Consider the following 18654-nt stretch of genomic DNA (forward strand, 5'->3'; position numbering starts at 1 on the left):
AAAGTAAATGAAATTCTAAGAACAATATTATCTATTTCTGTTTTTAACATAACAGTTTTTAGCAACATATTAAATAGAAGATAGGAGAAGGATATCAGGTCACTCCATTTCCTCAGAATTTTGAGTCATGTACAGATACCTAATGTGCTTTAATGTCCTTTAAAAATTAACCTGATAAGAAATAAGATAAAGAGATAAATGTAATAGCAAATTAATCTTGGTTTAGAACATGGTGCTACATTCACTGGTGTAGTAAGGCTGCTGGAAAATTTCCCAAACAGTTATTTATCTCAATACTGTGATGGATACCCTAAAATGTATTCAACACCTCTCTCACCCCACACCAATGACACTCTTACTGGCTGATTGTCTCATTTTGTAACAACATCTTAGATGACTGCTTTCCATGTTCCTAAGTGTCATGCATGTTCCAAATGTAGCATCTGACAAATTTCAAGTATATTTCCTTTCATATAAAATTAATTCTCTTTTAACAACAAGAGATCAAGTCCTAGTAACTTAATCACAGAATGTATTGTATTACAAGTAATTTCACAGCAAAATCAGAAAAAGTTTGACATTTCTGAGGATCATATCACCTGTCTTCGGGGTCAAGGAGTAAACCAAGCAAGAAACCAATAACGAATTTTTGGGCGGTTTGTTTTTTCAGAACATCAGACTTTTTCAATCTGTGTGAAATTATAATCCAGAATAGTGTACCCTTCATAGTCATGACTGAAAACCTCATATCCATCATTCAACCTAAGAATAAAATGAAAATCTCTACCTTTACCAGCTACAAGAAAGCTATGGGAATATTAAACAGTAACATTATGTGAGTTAATACAGTTTTGAAACAAGTTTCAGAATATAAATATTTCAGATGTCTTATTTTAGGCCGCCAAACTGATGTTTGGAAATATGCTTACAGTCGTTCAGTACAATGGATCGTACTATTAAGAGATATTTTTGCAAAAAATATTGTCAAAAACACATATTTCACTGCCAACAGAGCTGAATCCCAAAATCTGAGCATAAGGGGAGATGTGCTCATCAGGCTGGAACAGTTATTTCAGCTCTGTAAGCAGGAAAATGAGCATGACTAGACAAGAAATGATAATCTATCATTCACTTTTGTGATACAGAAAATTTGTTGATTCAGGCTGAAAACTGTTAAACAAATTTGTATTTGTTGACACAATCCACACATGTGACTTTAACAGACATGCTGTATATGCAGATTTTAAACTGCCAAAACACTCTGCACTCACCATTCCACAGAATTTAAATGATATTCCTCTGAAGTAGCAGTAGATTCTGCTGCACTGTACAGCATCATGTACTAATAGATAGTACTATTCAGATATTCCAGTGAGCATCCAACATCTCACACAGTTTAGCCTAATGAATATCAAGATGGTGTGAAAACCTGTCTTATCTGTCATGCCTTCTAAAGAGCAACATCAAATTGTATTTAATATGTACCATAAACCTTGATCAACAGAAAGTGGAATAAGATAAATATGTGAGGAGAGCAATAGGAGCAATGAATTTAATCATTTTCTGATAATAATGTTACAGAAGGTATTTAAAGAGAATATGTAAATGGCGTTGAAATCACAACTCATAGATTCTCAGGATACAGCGATATAAAACTGCTCAGCAGGGGGTTTAAGTAAGTAACATACTATGCAATAATATGCAATAGAAACCCTGTGCTCATTTTTTAATTGCGCTCCGCATTTTCTTCTGACATCTGATTTCCAGAGACATAATATGGCAGGGCAGCCATGCAGTATATTGCTTTATTTTTATACTGCTAGTTTTTCAATACTTATGGCCTCAAGACTGCATTGCATGGAAGACAGACACATTTCCAAATATTGAAGAGTCAGTGAAGGAGACCAATCAAGTGTGTAGATCAACCAGTGAAGAATCAAAATTATAAAACTTTGCAACATGAATACAAGCATTTCCTGCTGCAAAATTTTGAATGAAAGGCTGTAGATTGTAATTTCTTTAAATATGTAATTGCAGAACTTCAAAATAAAAAATTCATCATCTTCAAAGTGATCCACTTGAATCCCAAGTATCCTCATTTCATGAGGCTTCCCAGCAATAATTTTATACACACTAAATTTCTTCACATTATGCTCCAGTTAACTCCCATAACAATACTAGATGAAGATACTCATAATAATTGTCACCATTCTGGTATTGCTCCATCTAACACAGATGCATATTTTGTTTACCTGGTTTCTGTGTAACCTTTCACCATCTGCAGAGCAACAGTACCCTTCTTTTAAACTGAACCAGCATGAAAGTATGACTTTTCGAAGACTTGCTTTCCAAAACATGATGAACTGCCTTAATAGGGATGTCACTCTTAATTAAATGCAAACAGTATTTATTAACTGCTTCATAAAAATGATAGTGAAAACTTTGGTAGAAAGAGCAATATGTATTTCATATTAGTGGTAACTTGTAACACCAAAATGCTGTGTGATATATAAATATCTTGATGATAAATATGTTGGATTGGTACATATTTGTGTGAACTATGTAGTCAATGGAAATATCGTTAGTTAAGAAATCTGTACCTCAGAAGCATAAGAGCGCCTGAATATATAATCTTACCATATGTTTGGTCGTACAAATTTGAGGTACAGAAATGTACTCTGATGTTCACTAAATTAGTCATCTAACCAGAATTGTAATCACAGGTACAACACTATTTGTGTCTTTTTTGTATTATTCAAGTTTGCATTTTATGTTAACATTTCCCACAGTAGTAGCACATGGAAGCTGAAACATGAACACATTACAAAAAGATGATCACATACCTGAAAGACTGAAGGTGTGAGATATCAATAAACTGAACTTTCTTTTAGTTCAGTTTTGTGTTCTTGTATTATATAATGAATATTTTAGTGTTGTTATGAAATATTTTAATTTACAGCAACATTTCTAATTGTCCAGAAATGTCTCCCTATTAATTTGTATATAATACTGATAAAATCTGTTGTTAATATATGTGAATATTAACAGTCATATTGTGGCAACAAACACGGATTTTTGGACAAGGAGAAATAAATGAACAAGTCAGTATCTGGTTTGAAGTCAAGGTCTTTCTGGAAATATTTTCAACATGGGACACAGATATGCATGCTTACTGCTGTTGGATTTTAGGTTTTCATGGCAATGGCTGTGAATAATATGGTCTTCTGGCTTGTAACACCATGTATTTCAAATACAGTTTAACATTCTGCCTGCTTCAGCTGGTTTCTTGCTTGTCTTACTCTTCAAACCTGAAGATGGTAGCAATTTGTTCTTCTGAAACATCATACTGTCTCTGAACTACATGGTATTAACAATGAATAAGGTTGTAATCTTCACAGGTCATTCATTTTGTTGCCATATCCAGCAGAACCATCACTTCACCTCAAAAACTTTATATAATGTTAAAAAGAGTTATTTGCTTATGAGCACTTATTCCACGTTTCTTTGGTGCTTGTGTATTTGATTAATGTGGTTATGCTGAGGTATCTAAAACCATAAATAAGAGGTCTCTGCCGAGTACTATAAGGATCCTTCATTTTGTCACCCTAATGATGTAGGTGCTTCTACAAAACAGTTCACAGAGTAGCAGTCACACAAATTCTTAATATCTGCAACACTGATATATACAGTGGCACTGAGTGAGTTGATATGATCTGAAAATATTTTTTTTTCCCCCAACAATATCAACAGAAAAATTAGGAATGTGTTATGTGAACTTAAAGTTCCAGCCTTTAAAAAAAAACTGATTACTGAATTTTTACTTACTTGTGAGCAAGAAGTAGTGTACACAACATAACAGCAAAAAACTGATCTTCTTGCAATTATGGAAAATTAACATAGACTGAAAACAATTATTGTAAAGGTATTATTAAAATATATACAATTGGGAAAGGTAAATATAATACTATTGTGTATGCAGGATTAATAACAGACCATTGATTTTTCTAACCTCTAACGTTTACATTTTTAGTTTTAAAATGCTGTGTTCTAGCAGCTTCATATCTGCAATAAATTGGATTATATTTAATTTTTAGACTCACCTGCAGACTTGATGTTATGAAGTTTCATACCAATATACATTTCCTATCCAGTATAATTCTAGCATGATAAACTTCTCTTGCTGCCAGGTCAGTAAATCAATATCAATATCATTACTCGGAAAGCAAATTTCAAGGTAGTTAAGTATCCTGCAGTACCTACATCTGCTTCTTAGAGAATGAAATCTTGTGTACATTAAAGGAAGTAACAATGTAATGTTTAATATACTGCATAAATGAATATAGATATAATATGGCCGCTCCATAGCTCAAGCTGTTAGTCACTGGGTTCCCACCGCGGTGGCCCAGGTTCGATCCTGGGTCTGATCAAGTGGGATTTGTGGTGGACAAAGTGACGCTGCGGCGGGTTTTCTCCGAGTTATTCGGTTTCTCCTGCCAACCTTCATTCTACCAAATTCTCCATCATCATAATCATCCGAGGCAAGTACAATAGGCCAATCAGTGGCCTCTGTGCCGAGTGAACCCAGATGGACTCCACCCCCCACTAAGCGAATTTAAAAAAAAAATTTGAACATAGATATATAATTGATATACACATCAACAGTGTCAATATTTTGACAGAATTCTCATTGCTCTCCCTTAATTCTGATGTACGGTCAGCCATTGCTACAAACATACACTAATTTCAACTTGTTTAATTTTCATGAGCACCTGCAACTATGAGGCTTGTTGGTACCAAGAAAATCATACCAATATTTCTGTTGCACCCCTCTGCAGTATGTATTATTGTGTACAAGTGTATTCATTATTTTTCCTGTGCAAAGTAGATGTTGCAACTATACAGCACATTTTCAGACGTTTGAACTTTCTGGTGATTTCTTGGAAGTATAAATTGCTCATCACAATGAAATTGTGGAGGATTGTAACGTGATGCTCTAATGAGTACCTTTACCATTTGAGAGTGAGATGATATACAAGGAAATCTGATTATAACACATAAAGCCTACGTTCTTATCACAAATTTCTATTCCTACAGATGTAGTATTGTTAAAATCTTATTTTGTTTTATTTCATTTCTGTAAATTTGTTCCTATGCTTAACTAATTAAGCACTACACCATCAAGGATCATGGGGAAGTGGATGTATAGAGCCACATTTTCTTGACTTTGGCACTAGTTGGAGGTGAGTGGTCAGCTTCACACCCTGACCACTTTACCACAGGGGAGAGAGCCTGCAGTACCCATTGGATAGGAGGCTAGGTGAGTCCCAGAGCCGGTCTGGAGCACGTGGACAAGAGAAAATTCTTGACCCCACTGGGACTACAACTTCAACTCCTCTGTCATCCAGCCCATAGCCAGCCACTTTACCAACTGAGCTATCTTGGCCCCTATTTCATTTCTGTAAAGAATTTATTAAGTACAGGTCCTGTCTGCGTTGATTATTGATTAGGTTGAATATAATGTCAAAGTTCCCCACAGCAGTTGTGCATTAGATGTATCTCCATACCAAACTTTTACACGTAGCTCTGAGAGATCATTAGATACTGTCATCAAAAAAAGAGGTAAAGAAAATTTTCACATGGCCACCTTTTTTTTGCATTCTGAAAAATAGCAACTTAACAAAAGTTACACTGAACATGTTAGTCTAAAAGTCACTCTCTTGGTATATATTAAGGAAATGCTCAGTTTGAATCTCAGCATGACACTGATTATCCTACCCCAGGTATCACTTGGCTTTCCTCAGTTCTTCCAGACAAATGCTTAGATACTTCCTCAATTAGACATTCTTTCAAATCCTTTCCAATTTATCTGTCATCCTGGCATCTGAAACTATATATATATGTGTGTGTGTGTGTTCTTGATAATTATTCAATAACACACAAAAGTTGCTCACATTCAAGGACCTACTATGATATATCATTTCAGAAACCTAAATGAAATGTCCCAGTGTCCCAGTTTCACACATACATTCTTATTACTGACTGTAGGAAGTTAAAAAGTAAAATATTGTTGTGGCCACCAGAGGCATACTGTTGATATAAAGTGTTGTGAAAATCGTTCAAACTGAGGGAGAAGGGCATACACATGCATGCACCACGCAGCCTGGTGATCTCAAGCACCTTTTTTCTTTCTATTTTTCTTTCTTTTCTGTCTCTTCATTGTTTAGAAAAGAAAAGTAGGCAAGTAGTCTAACAGTGGAAGGAAGGCTTAGGTGTCAAATTTATTCTTATTAATCATTTGTTTTGATTAATATAATAGAAGGTAACAGGTTCAGCTTTCACTTCTATTAAGTTCTAGGGTCTGTATTACAATATATTTATATACTGCACTAACATCAGTTATTTATCAAGCAATTAGTAAGACCCTTTCACATATTATTGTCATTCAATTTGTTCCAATTTTAATGTATTCAATAAGAATATTTGGTTCCCTAACATAAATTTCAAACATTAAAAGGAGGCTCTGTATGTGTACAAATGATGAACAAAGTGACCCATAAAAAGAATGGTTACCCAGAAATAAGGAATGTATACCATCATGTCTAGACATTTTAGGGGCTCTGTAAACATGATATTTGCATTGATTCAACTACAACAATATGTATGTAGGCTACAATCCCAAGACTTTAGTAGTAATTTTGTTGCTTTTCTATCCTCAGTATCATAAAGAAGCCTATGAGTTCAACCTTTTGAAGTTGTGCTGTATGTTTTTTATAATGTGTATCAACCCCTTTAAGCTGAAATGTAGGATAGTAGTACTGCTCATTATTTCAGCATGATTTCAGTAACGTGCTGCCACCATCACGTTCACATGCATTCCTGTATCAAGTAGTATTGCTGCCCTCAACATCTGAAAGCTATGACCACAGAAAAATCATTTCTTTTACAACCTGTTCCTTGTTTCTACCCTGCATCAGTGGTTGTGTTGTTATGATTTGTATTTGTATTATATATTCTCATGAAAGGATGAAACATATTCTTGATTTGAAAGCATTTTATCACACAATATTTCATTGCTAAAATAAGCACTGGAAGCCTTGTATACTTATACCATAACATAGTGTTCAAGTATTGTATTTCATTAAAGGCGTTTTAAATGATTCAGATTTCATCTTGTAAGTACCACTATTGTGTTATAATTGTCTGTACAATTTCAGTTGTAGGATGCACAGAAATTGCGTAATTAGAACCGTAGTCATATTGAAAGTGTTATTTCTGTGATAACACTGTGACTGTATAGGTTGGTGTAGCATTAATGCTGCAGACTCATATTCAGTAGGTATTTATTTCAAATTGAGACACAAGTTATCCTCACTGAGGTGTTACATTGTTTTCTTTAGTCCTTCCAGGCAAGTGTCAGGATAGTAAGTTGATTAGGCTGTGATCGGTTCATTCATAATCTTTTCCAATCCATCGGTCATCCTACCAGTCAATACTGTACAATCTAGCTACTGAGAGCGCCAGTGCCACACAAAGTGTAATCCTGTAATTACAGTAGGGATTATGTAGCGATAATACCATTCATTATTAGTAAGTGGAAGATGTAATAATGGATAAATAATACCAAGAAACTATTCACGAGCTTCATGAACCACATGAAACCGCTGGATTTGTTGTGTACAGTTGATAAGATTGAGATGTACGAAAAAAATTAGTAGGTGGACTGTAAATTAAATAGGCATAAACAAGTTAATTTTATGTAAGATTTGAGGCTTTCACGGCGGTGACTATGAAGAACGCAGTCTTCTGGGATTTGGCACCGTGTATATGTGGTGTTAACCGACGTTTCGGAGGAACGTATCGCCCCCATCTTCAGGGTTGAAGAAGTATAAGTAAATCTGCAAGCGACAACACCGTGAGACACGGTCAAGCAGACTGCTTGTTGTGTTGTCGCTTGCAGATTTACTTATACTTCTTCAACCCTGAAGATGGGGGCGATACGTTCCTCCGAAACGTCGGTTAACACCACATATACACGGTGCCAAATCCCAGAAGACTGCGTTNAAACTTATAAGAACTGGAGAGAGGGACTTAGGAGAGAACATTTTTCCTCTTTTATTAATAAATTTTAGGAAGCCAGATTTTATGGCTCTGGGAATTAATTTATTCTCACAAAAGTAAAGGTTGTAACAGGTAACATTATTTATTTCCTTTAAAGTGGGTTCCTTCCTAAATGAACAGTTATGACATCTGTTAAAATACCTGTGGTCTTTTTGAAACATCTTTCAGGTCTATATCACATTTTGGATGATAATCAGAGACTATTGAAATTCATTTCCTCTAAGGTGTATGAAATTTTGTGGAATAGAAGAATTTTATTTAACAAATGTGTGGAATATGTCACATGGATAAATAGAGGAACCTTGTGCTAGACCGGTGTGAGAGTGTGTTACTTGAAACTCCTTTTCCTGAGCATGCGTTTGTCAGGTTATATATCACAGACCTTTTATAACAGCAAATAAAGCCTGTGTCTCTCTGTAAAAAAAATTAAATGCATAGCAGCTTTACTGTAAAGAACACGGGCTTCATATCTCATCACCAGAATGCAGGACACAGTCTAACTATAAAGAGAACTAATAAATCTGTGTTAATGGTCAAATATTTGGGAACACCTTAAAGAAACCGATGTTGAATTCTTGGAAAATTATGACTAAATTAAATTTTAGAAATCCATTGTACCGTTCAGTTTGGAACCTTTCATTTTCCTCTTTTTTGAATCTGATAACAGCAGAAAACGATTATGAAATCAGTGGATTAACAAGATTTACATTATTTTGTTTTCACATGTTTGGTTTATAAGTTGGTTAACTAGAACACAATAAACTAGACTGTACTAAGCTGTAATCCATAATATAGTATATGAAATTCCCAGAAGCATTCTTTGCAGATTAGTAATACTATTTGATGTCTTCATAAAATCTGATGAACAGCGTACAATGTACTGGTGCATGAAGAAGTCAGTTTATGCCCCCAAGTAACATTTGACTTCGTATAGGTCAATGTGGCTAAGGTTGACAAGTTTGAATGGAAGTCTACTATACTAAATTTCCTGCACCATTAAAATAAACTGTGCTTAGCACCTTCCCAAAATACAATTTGTAGTATAACAGAAGAATTTAGTCACATCTTTCTTTTACTGTAAGAAATGAGTCATTGTTTTTGTTTAGTTTAATCATAAGTAACAACAACAGGAAACAATTTTCAAACTTGTCTGAAATTGTTTGTGAGCCAAGAAAATAAATAAAAAGAAATATGCCACCTTCCATAATATGAAACATGCCGCACTGGTATAAGATATTTCCCTTTAGCGTAGTAAGTGCATTATTCTCCCATTTCTAACAACCCAGAGTTTGATTCACAGTTGGTACTAGCAAGATCTTCGGTGAAGGAAGTTACATTTGTATACTTTCCTAGGGTTCTTCCATTTGTGTTGCCTTTCATTTCACCATTTTGTGTGTTTGGTTATTATCAATATGTAATAACTCAGCAACTGATACAATGTTAGTCAGTTTTATAAATGTGATTATATAATAACATAAATATTAATATGTAAATCGAGAAGTTGTTCCGTTATACATATGATGATTGTAAACAAAACTAAAATGGTGAAGATTAACAGACCAACACCATTGCACCAGTCCCCTGTTGCACCTGCTATGTACAAACCTAACCTTGTACAGCTTTCAGATGTGTTGGCAAGCAATCCCCGCATCACACTAACCAGTAAGTTCATAGCTTGATCCATGCCCTTTCTAACATGCACATTGTTGTCTCTTTCTCTGTCTCTTGTGTGTGCACAGTTTCCCTGGCTTCTGCCGTCTCCGCATGCACACCAAGGGCGGGTCCCCGGTCGCCTTCGTCGAGTACCAAGATGTACGTTTTGCTGCGCAGGCCATGACCACCCTTCAGGGCTCCTTCCTGCTCTCCTCCGACCGTGGTGCCATTCGTATCGAGTACGCCAAAAGCAAAATGGCCGAGGTTGGTTGTTTCCTAATCTCGCAACCACTATTCTGTGAAATATCTAGGTAGCTTATCTAGATAGCACAGAGAACAACTGTGAAGTACATTTGGCTTCCTTCCTGACAGAAAATATCGAATTACTTTAAAATTATTATCATGCAACCCAAAAACACATTTCCTTTATTTTTTATTTGTAAAGAAATTTTACTTATATCTCTTGAAGTTGTTAATTAAAGGATATTTAAAAGTGAACCACTTCTAGCAGAAGAGTAATAAATCATCTTTCTTTAAACTATACTTTGGTTAGTGAGGAAGGAATTCATAACAGAAACAGAGTTTTCAGATTAATGAAAAAAGAAACAATATCAGTGTGCCTGATTATGACCAAGTAGGCCAAAACAGTGATGAATTTTAAAATGATTTCATTTTAAATCTTAACACTGTTGCATGGTGAACTATGAACGGTAAACAAAATCAAATATAAATTAAAGAACAAAGAGGTTAACTATCAAGCTAACTCCTAAAATAAAATATGTGCCCACTGTAGTACTTGTAATGAACAAGTCATTTGTATTGTGCTTAACTATTGTCTTCAGAATACAGATTTTGAACTGATTTTAAAGAATCCATATTGTAACTTTCAAAACTTTTGAGCTTAACAATTTCCTTCATGATAGAGTGTGACAATTGGAAATAGAATTCCATATGGAAGGAAGTGATCACTAGATTGGAAGAAAACTTTCCTTCTCACAGAAAATGAGCTACTCTTCCAACTAACATATCTTCAAGTAAATATCATTTCTCAGTCAGATTAGAGTTTAATAAAAACCCTATGAGTCCTCACATAAGTACTGTAAATGGTGTGTTGCACACCCAAAATAAAAACTACATTACCTTGTATTACCTTCATGTATTCATAAAGGTTCTCACATAGTGAGTCACTATCATATATTGTCCTCGTGCAAAAGAATTGTGCTGATGCATGTGTTGATTCAAGATGCATAGCATCACATTTTTCAGAATATAAATTCCATTTATTCTTCAGTTGCCAGCACCATAGTGATGGGCATCTAAATCTGGACAGTAAAGGCTACATAGTGAATTTACTTCCTTCATCAATTATATGAAAGGATTTACACTAAGAAAGAGACCTGAATATCAAATTACTACTTATGTATTTATTAGACTTGAAGGCATGTTAAGGTCATCAGTGAAATCAACAATACAGCAAGTAGTATTTCAGTATCTCAACTGATTATTACAGCCAGCTTATGTATCACACTCAGTCCTTGACAGTTATGGCACCATACATTCCCAGTTCTCTCTTTTATGAGCAATTTACCACTTCAAAACACTGCCAAAAAATGATGTCAATATTTTCCCTCTTTTAGACATGTTCCTTTGATTCTCTGGTTGTCTAGGTTTTAGCTTTTATCGGTTTCTTCATTGGTCTGGAATGTATCCCTTTTGAATGGTTTAAGCATTCATGGGTCAACACATCTTTAAGATTCCAGAAACGTGAAGAACATGCAATACAAACAAAAATAATTTGTTGCCAAATCCTTCCTGCTAAGGACAGTTTAATTTAAAGAAGCATAATTATTTGTGTGGTACTTCTTCAGATATCAGACACCACTACTGAAGAAAGATTTTCACTTTGTATTGAATGTAACATAGGGTCTTTGAGAGACTTGGAGGAACAGTTACAGTTTTATTCTTCTTGGTATGCATTACTGGTATGTATGTGGTATGTGAAGATCAGAAAACTCTGAAGACAATTTTTGATTCGTTTCATTCTGGTCCGTCACACTAACAATTACAAATATAAATTACTCTGTCCAATGTGACCTGTAAGTTTTTTACTACATGAAAACTTAACACCCTTACATGTTTCGGTCTCTGTGGACCATCTTCAGAGGGCAAACATCACTACAAATAGGAAACCACCATCACATAAGTTGTTTAGACGTAAAGTACATACACTTATATGCTACAATGCATAGTACACAAAATAGAACATTTCACAAACACAGCAGTTTCCTGGGAATGTAAAGTTTTTAAAAAATTATATAAAATTTCTTGATGCTAATTAAATTTTTTTTTGTATTGTCAATAATTAAAATTCGTAAACCATGCAGGCTTGTGTTCATCCTCCCATCGTCCCTTTTATATGGGGCAGATATTGTGCCACCCGACTATCTCTACATCAAGATAGCCAGGTGGCACAGTATCTGCCCCATATAAGAGGGACGATGGGAGGACGAACACGAGCCTGCATGGTTTACGAATTTTAATTATTGACAATCCAAAAAAAAAGTGATGGTGGTTTCCTATTTGTAGTGATGTTTGCCCTCTGAAGATGGTCCTCAGAGACCGAAACATGTAAGGGTGTTAAGTTTTCATGTAGTAAAAAACTTACAGGTCACATTGGATGGAGTGATTTATATTTGAAGACAATTTTTCATCTTTTCATCAGACATACCAAGATTTTAGTCAGAAAACCTGAAGGAAATACTTAGGCATAAATGGGATGATAAAGTTAAAGTCGATGTTAAAGAAACAGGAAATGAGGCTGTGGATAGGGTTCAAGTGGTTTGGGTTACAATCCAGTGTTCTGCTCTTTTGAACATGATAATGAAGCATGAGATTCCGTAAAAGGCCTGGAAATACTTAACTAACTCTTTGAATAACAGCTTTTGAAGGAGGATGTTGATCCAAGGAGTTTGTTTGCTATGAATAAAATTACACTTTATGTCATCATATGTTGAAAAGGAATTTATCTAACTGAAATTCAAATTGTAATACATCGTTCTTAACCATTATGCAGCACTGGTTGTATGTATGTAGGTATAATTGTAGATTTATATATTTTTGGAGATATTTCACATGCATTCTTTCCCTGCTGACCAATGTAGCTGTGTAATTAGCTTAGACCCCCCCACCCCCTTTTGGAGTGTACTGCATGATCCCAAATGGCACCACACTAAGGTGTCATCTAGTTTTGAGTACAGTGGACCATCTCTGTCACTACATTGCACATTTTACACAATGTTTTCAAAGCTGGATCCATTTCTGTCATGACCAAGGTCTAATGGTCATGACTAGAAGCCCAACTGAGTGGTGAGTGGTATCCCTCCTCAACTTACATGTGATAGTGGAAAACGATTCAGCTGCCAAAACACTGTGAATATTCAATTCAATTCAATTTTATTTCATCCATGGATTTTATTTCATACATGATATGGGACAAGTCAAAGATTAATATTAATACTAATACTAAATAATAATAAGTATATAATAATACAGAAATAATATGATAATAATAATATAGTAATACAGAGATAATAATATGACAATATAATAATAAATGACTATAATAATTTAGCAGTCTTGAAAACAGTTTCTGTAGTCTTGAATCCTCCTTAAGATGGCACCAGGCAGATAATTCCCAGAAGCAGTCACGAAGTGTTATTTCCTGGAGAGATAAATGAACTGAGCAGTAAGCGTTCTCATGACTTATATTATTCAACACTATGAGGCTAATTGATTCTTGGAATATATAATTTAGACTGACTAGAACTCTTTTCTAAAAAATAAAATACTCGTCTACACTGTAAAAATAATAAATGAACTGAGCAGTAAGTGTTCTCATGACTTGTATTATTCAATACTATGAGGCTAATTGATTCTTGGAATCTTGGAATATATAATTTAGACTAACTAGAACTCTTTTCTAAAAAAGTAAGACACTCGTCTACACTGTAAAAGCAATGATCAAACAGGAAGTTTTTCAAAGCATTCTTGAATCTGTATAGTGCTGGTGTCTCCTTAATGTAATATGGTAAATGATTGAACATACAAAGTCCAGTATTAATAAACTGTCTTTGCATAAACTGGTATTACATGAAACAATATATAGGTCATCTTTTCCCCTTGTATTATATGAATGTATTTCTGAATTGGTTGCAAGAGTCTTCAAGTTTGATTTTGTGTATACCAGCGTTTCATAAATATACAAGCATGGTAGGGGCAATATATTTAAATAATTAAAATACTGTTTACAACTAGTAGTTTTCTGAATTTGCATCATAGCTCTAATAGCTCTCTTTTGCAACTTAAAAATCAATTTAGCATTTGGTGAGTTGCCCCAAAATAATATTCCATATGATAACAAAGAATGANTAATGAAAGTAGGCATAATATAGAGCATGAACAGACTCCAGCCCTGATACTCTTTTTACTACTCCTAGACCAAAGCATATTTTATATAACTTTTTTGCCAGTTCCTGGTTATGCATATCAAATATACTCTACCTAGACAGTGGACAGTGGACAGTGCGAAATATAATATACATGCAATAAATCAGTTATTTTCACAGACCCTTAGAGAATCATTAGATATTCAACACTCTATTATACTGGCCTGTGAGGTTGCAAAATACTGCATGTGTACCTTATCAATATGTGGCATAGGCTGTCTATATTCATCAGTGTATGACATGCATGCTTCCAAAATAAGCTGGGTTTTTTTATTGTAGCAAATTCCATGATCTGGGGTACATTATAAATGCAGTCATTCAAACGTGCTTATTCATTCTGTGATGTATTCTCACTGTATGACATTTCCCTGGGTTCAAAATTATATCAACCCACAGTGAACTTGAATAAATTGTTGTGATGCCTCATATTTATGGTTTGTGGTTTATTGTTAGTATCTCTCACACGGCATAGAGAGAGATGGTAGGATTGTAGTGAATAAAGGATGGGAAAGGACATGGAAGAAAGCATCAATAGTGTAAGTTCCTAGAATTTACCTGAAGAGACTGGAGACTGAGGATAGCCAGTGCCCTGGCTGAGATTTGAACTGAGCACCTCCCACATACAGTTGAGAAGCATTACCTCTTAAGCCAACTTGCTCAGAGGATATCTTGTAAGGCCTTATACATTTCCTACACCTGATTCCCTTTCTCAAGCATATAAACTAATTTTGTGTCATCATGCTGATGGATAGGTAACAGCACAGAGCTCCAGGTAGATTTCTTTTAAATCCCACTCATAACTATGCCTCATTATTTCTTGTGCTGTACAGAGGTGGATATCATATGTGTTAAATCCCTGTGTGTTCACCTGTAGAATAATTATTGAAAATCAGTGTGTGTTAATTTTTTCTGTTATTATTAGTTTATATTTTTATGGTAGCTATAATTGTGGAACAAGCCTGCATACATATTTGTACATTCCTAAAAGATGATTCTCATACAGTACTAATTTGCCAATTTTCTAATAAGTATCCCAGACTTTAATGCAGTTAAAATCTGTATCAAGAGGTGCCAATTTGTTTCCACAAAATAAATATTAGGGCACAGTGAATTACAAAATTAAATGAAAAAATAAATTCATCTTTCCTTTGTACAAATAGTATAAAATTCAGTGGACAGTCTGCACACGTAAAGTCTGGTGCAGATGTTCTTCTAAAATTAATATAAGCCAGGGTGTCACCAATCTGTTCTTTCATATTGTGTTTGTTGAAATATTCTGTTGACTTCTTGAAATCACATTCTTCCTCGCACTGAGGCATATCAGTAGCTTACAACACTTACATATTGTTAGAGAAATATATTTTTAAATGAGGAGTGGGTATTATATGATTTAGTCCAATTTCATAAATAAAATGTTTTGATATTTGGTACAGTGCTGCCCATATCAAGACTGCATAGTGTCAAATGATAGAATAATTGATGAATGATAAATTGGGATGGGATTTTGAAGGAAGCGGTCATGACATGAACAAGGTACTACCTCGGCATTTTGCTGGAGGGACTGAGGAAAACCACAGAAACAGTCAGGATATCTGGTATCATAACTGAGATTTAAACCAAGTGCCACCTGAATATGAATCTAGTATGCTTCTGCTATGACAGTCCAGGAAGTCTGAAATACTGTTACAGCTACCCATCTGAAACCTCACTAAAGACAGGAATGTTGTTCACACTAAAAATTAAAGCCATATGTAATATGAAAATAATGTTTAACCAAAATCAGTACTTGTGAAATTGTCAAATTCACAGAAGAGCGCAAGAAATGCACGACTGTGCTCATATTAATTGAGAAATTTGAGTTGTTAAGTAAATCCCCTGCCTCTCTTCATCATATTGATTAAGAGGTGAACAAAATTCTGAAGTATAGCATTGTAATATGTGTGTGGGATGTCGCTGCTTGAAGAGACAACCTTGTAAAATTGTAACAAATGTTTATTGCTGTTAGAATGAATATTACAGACGAGCAGGTAAGCAGAGCGTGCCTGATGAATACTAGAGAAAAATTCCTTCATAGCGGGATAGCCTGAGCTAGTGACGGAGGTGATATTGTTGTCCCTGAAAAGGACTGTTTGTCGGAAGGTGGGTGCTTCTGCTGGATACCAGGCGAAGCTCTCCTCTCTGCAAGCTAGCCAGCGCTAGTGTCTGCATTCTTTCTTCCAGCAGCCAGGTGATTGCGAGCCGGCGCATTGCCGGATGAAGCTCTTGCAGTAGCAAGCATAGTGAGCTAGTCAGCGCTAGTGGGGGTGGAGCTGGCCGGCCGGCGAGGCTCATGCTGCAGCTGGTAGTCTGATGAGCGCTGGTGATTGCTGGCGGAGTAGGTGTTGCGATGTTCTCTTGATGCAAGTGTGGTTGTAACAGATGCTCGCGTCAAGTCAAAGTCAAAGTGACATTGAGATTGACGGTCAGTCAGTCTGTCTGTCTTGGTATCGAGCCCCAGCTGGGTCTCATGACCAGATGTTTTCTTCCTATGTGAAAGTTACTGTCCTGTCCATTTGGGGTGCCCTCACTGACGAGAGGTCGGGTCTTTCATTTGTCCATCACAGTCTGTATTAGTAAGGCCATTGTTAGTATTTACATATATTTACAATTTAATCTTAATCTTAATTCCTACTTCTATGTACTATATATACAAGGCCTCTGTCATTCCAGGCTCAGTACAGCAGATTATGCCCTATTTCTAGTAGTATTCACTATGACGCCAGTCTAGTCACTTGAACGGTCGTATGCCTGACCACTGCCGATGTTCATGTGTCAGACGTCAACATCTATACTTTTTCCACCTGGCAGCGCTCTAACTAGTGGCCATTGGAGCTGCATTGGTGAGCGCTGATTAGGTAGCACTTGCTTCACTGTGGGAGGGTCCCACGTGTATGAAAAATAATAGGTCTGAAACGAGGTTTCAGATTGGGGAAGATTATTATAAAGGGTGTTTGAGAATAGTGTGCCTACATGGAATAACATTGGACCAAAAAGGAAGGACATAAAACTTAGATCAGAGGATAATAATTAAGATGGATCTTAGAGAGATAATATGGGGGTGGTAAGATGGATCTTAGAGAGATAATATGGGGGTGGTATGGATTGGATTGATCTGGCTCATGATAGGGACCAGTGGAGGATGCTTGTGAACACAGTAATGAACCTCCTGGTTCCATGAAATATTGGGAAATTCTTGAATAGCTGTGCAAATGGAGGCTTCTCAAGAAGAGCTTAGTGCCCTTGGAGTTAGAATGTAATTTAAAGACAAAATATTATGGAACCTTTTAGGTTATCAGTGCCAAGGATTATATTCGTTTAAGCATAATGCTCAATACTGCCATGTGTAGGGTGGTACATATGATGAGAATGATGGATTCTAGTTTGGATGATTGGATTTATTAACACTTCATCTACACACTCTCTTTAAATTACATTAAATACAGCTCTATCACTAATTTACACACACACACACACACACACACACACACACACTGGTCCTCTCCTGGTACCACAAATAAAACTCAGGGATTATAACAATCTCACGAACTTACACACTCCAAGTATTACACATGGATAATGCCTTCTAATCACACTAAGTCTTTACAAGTTGGTGGACTTTCCATGGCTGTCTCCTACCTAGAATGCCGAACTCTGTCACTCAGTGTAACTGTCACTTCTAGTTCCAATTCGCTCTCTTGCGTGCTTCCGCTGTTGCTAATTCTCTCTCTACTGCCCTCAGCTGAACTCCGTCAGCTTAGGAATTCCGCTCACTTATATAGCCAAGGGAAGGACATCAACCAACAGTAAACATATAAGATTTGAGGCTTTCACGGCGGTGACTATGAAGAAAGCAGTCTTCTGGGATTTGGCACCGTGTATATAGGTGGTAACCGATGTTTCGAAGGAACGTATCGCAGTGTTAAGGTACAGGTTTGTATGGGTGGATTTGCGGTACACTCTATGGCCCAGGGAACCGTCGGGTCTCCTGTAAATATCTATATCCAGGAAGGGGAGGTGGCCTTCAGTTTCAGTTTCCATTGTGAACTGGATGCACTGGTTGATAATATTTATGTGGTTCAGGAAGTCCTGGAGCTTGTCGGGACCGTGTGACCAGATGACGAAGGTGTCGTCCACGTAGTGAAACCAGCAGCAGGGCTTGTGTGGGGCCAAGTCAAGTGCCCTCTCCTCGAAGTCCTCCATATAGAGGTTAGAGATGACCGGAGAGAGTGGCGAGCCCATCGTCACACCATCGGTTTGTTCATAGAACTGGCCATTGAAGGTGAAGTATGAGGTGGTCAGGACATGGCGGAAGAGTCTCAAGATGTTTTCTTCTCTTCAA

The 18654-nt window shown here is 36.0% G+C and overlaps 1 protein-coding gene across 1 annotated transcript in view; it reads left to right on the forward strand.

Annotated features, from left to right (window-relative positions):
• LOC111871720 (protein couch potato) overlaps window positions 1-18654 on the forward strand; it is a 585761-nt gene that overhangs the window by 560706 nt on the left and 6401 nt on the right. Inside the window, exon 8 of the mRNA XM_023865011.2 lies at window positions 9858-10035. Within this exon, the coding sequence (XP_023720779.1) occupies window positions 9858-10035 (178 nt within the window). The remainder of the gene's footprint in view (window positions 1-9857; window positions 10036-18654) is intronic.

Source organism: Cryptotermes secundus, unplaced genomic scaffold (genome assembly GCF_002891405.2).
Source record: "Cryptotermes secundus unplaced genomic scaffold, Csec_1.0 scaffold514, whole genome shotgun sequence".
NCBI classification, from domain to species: Eukaryota; Metazoa; Arthropoda; class Insecta; order Blattodea; family Kalotermitidae; genus Cryptotermes; species Cryptotermes secundus.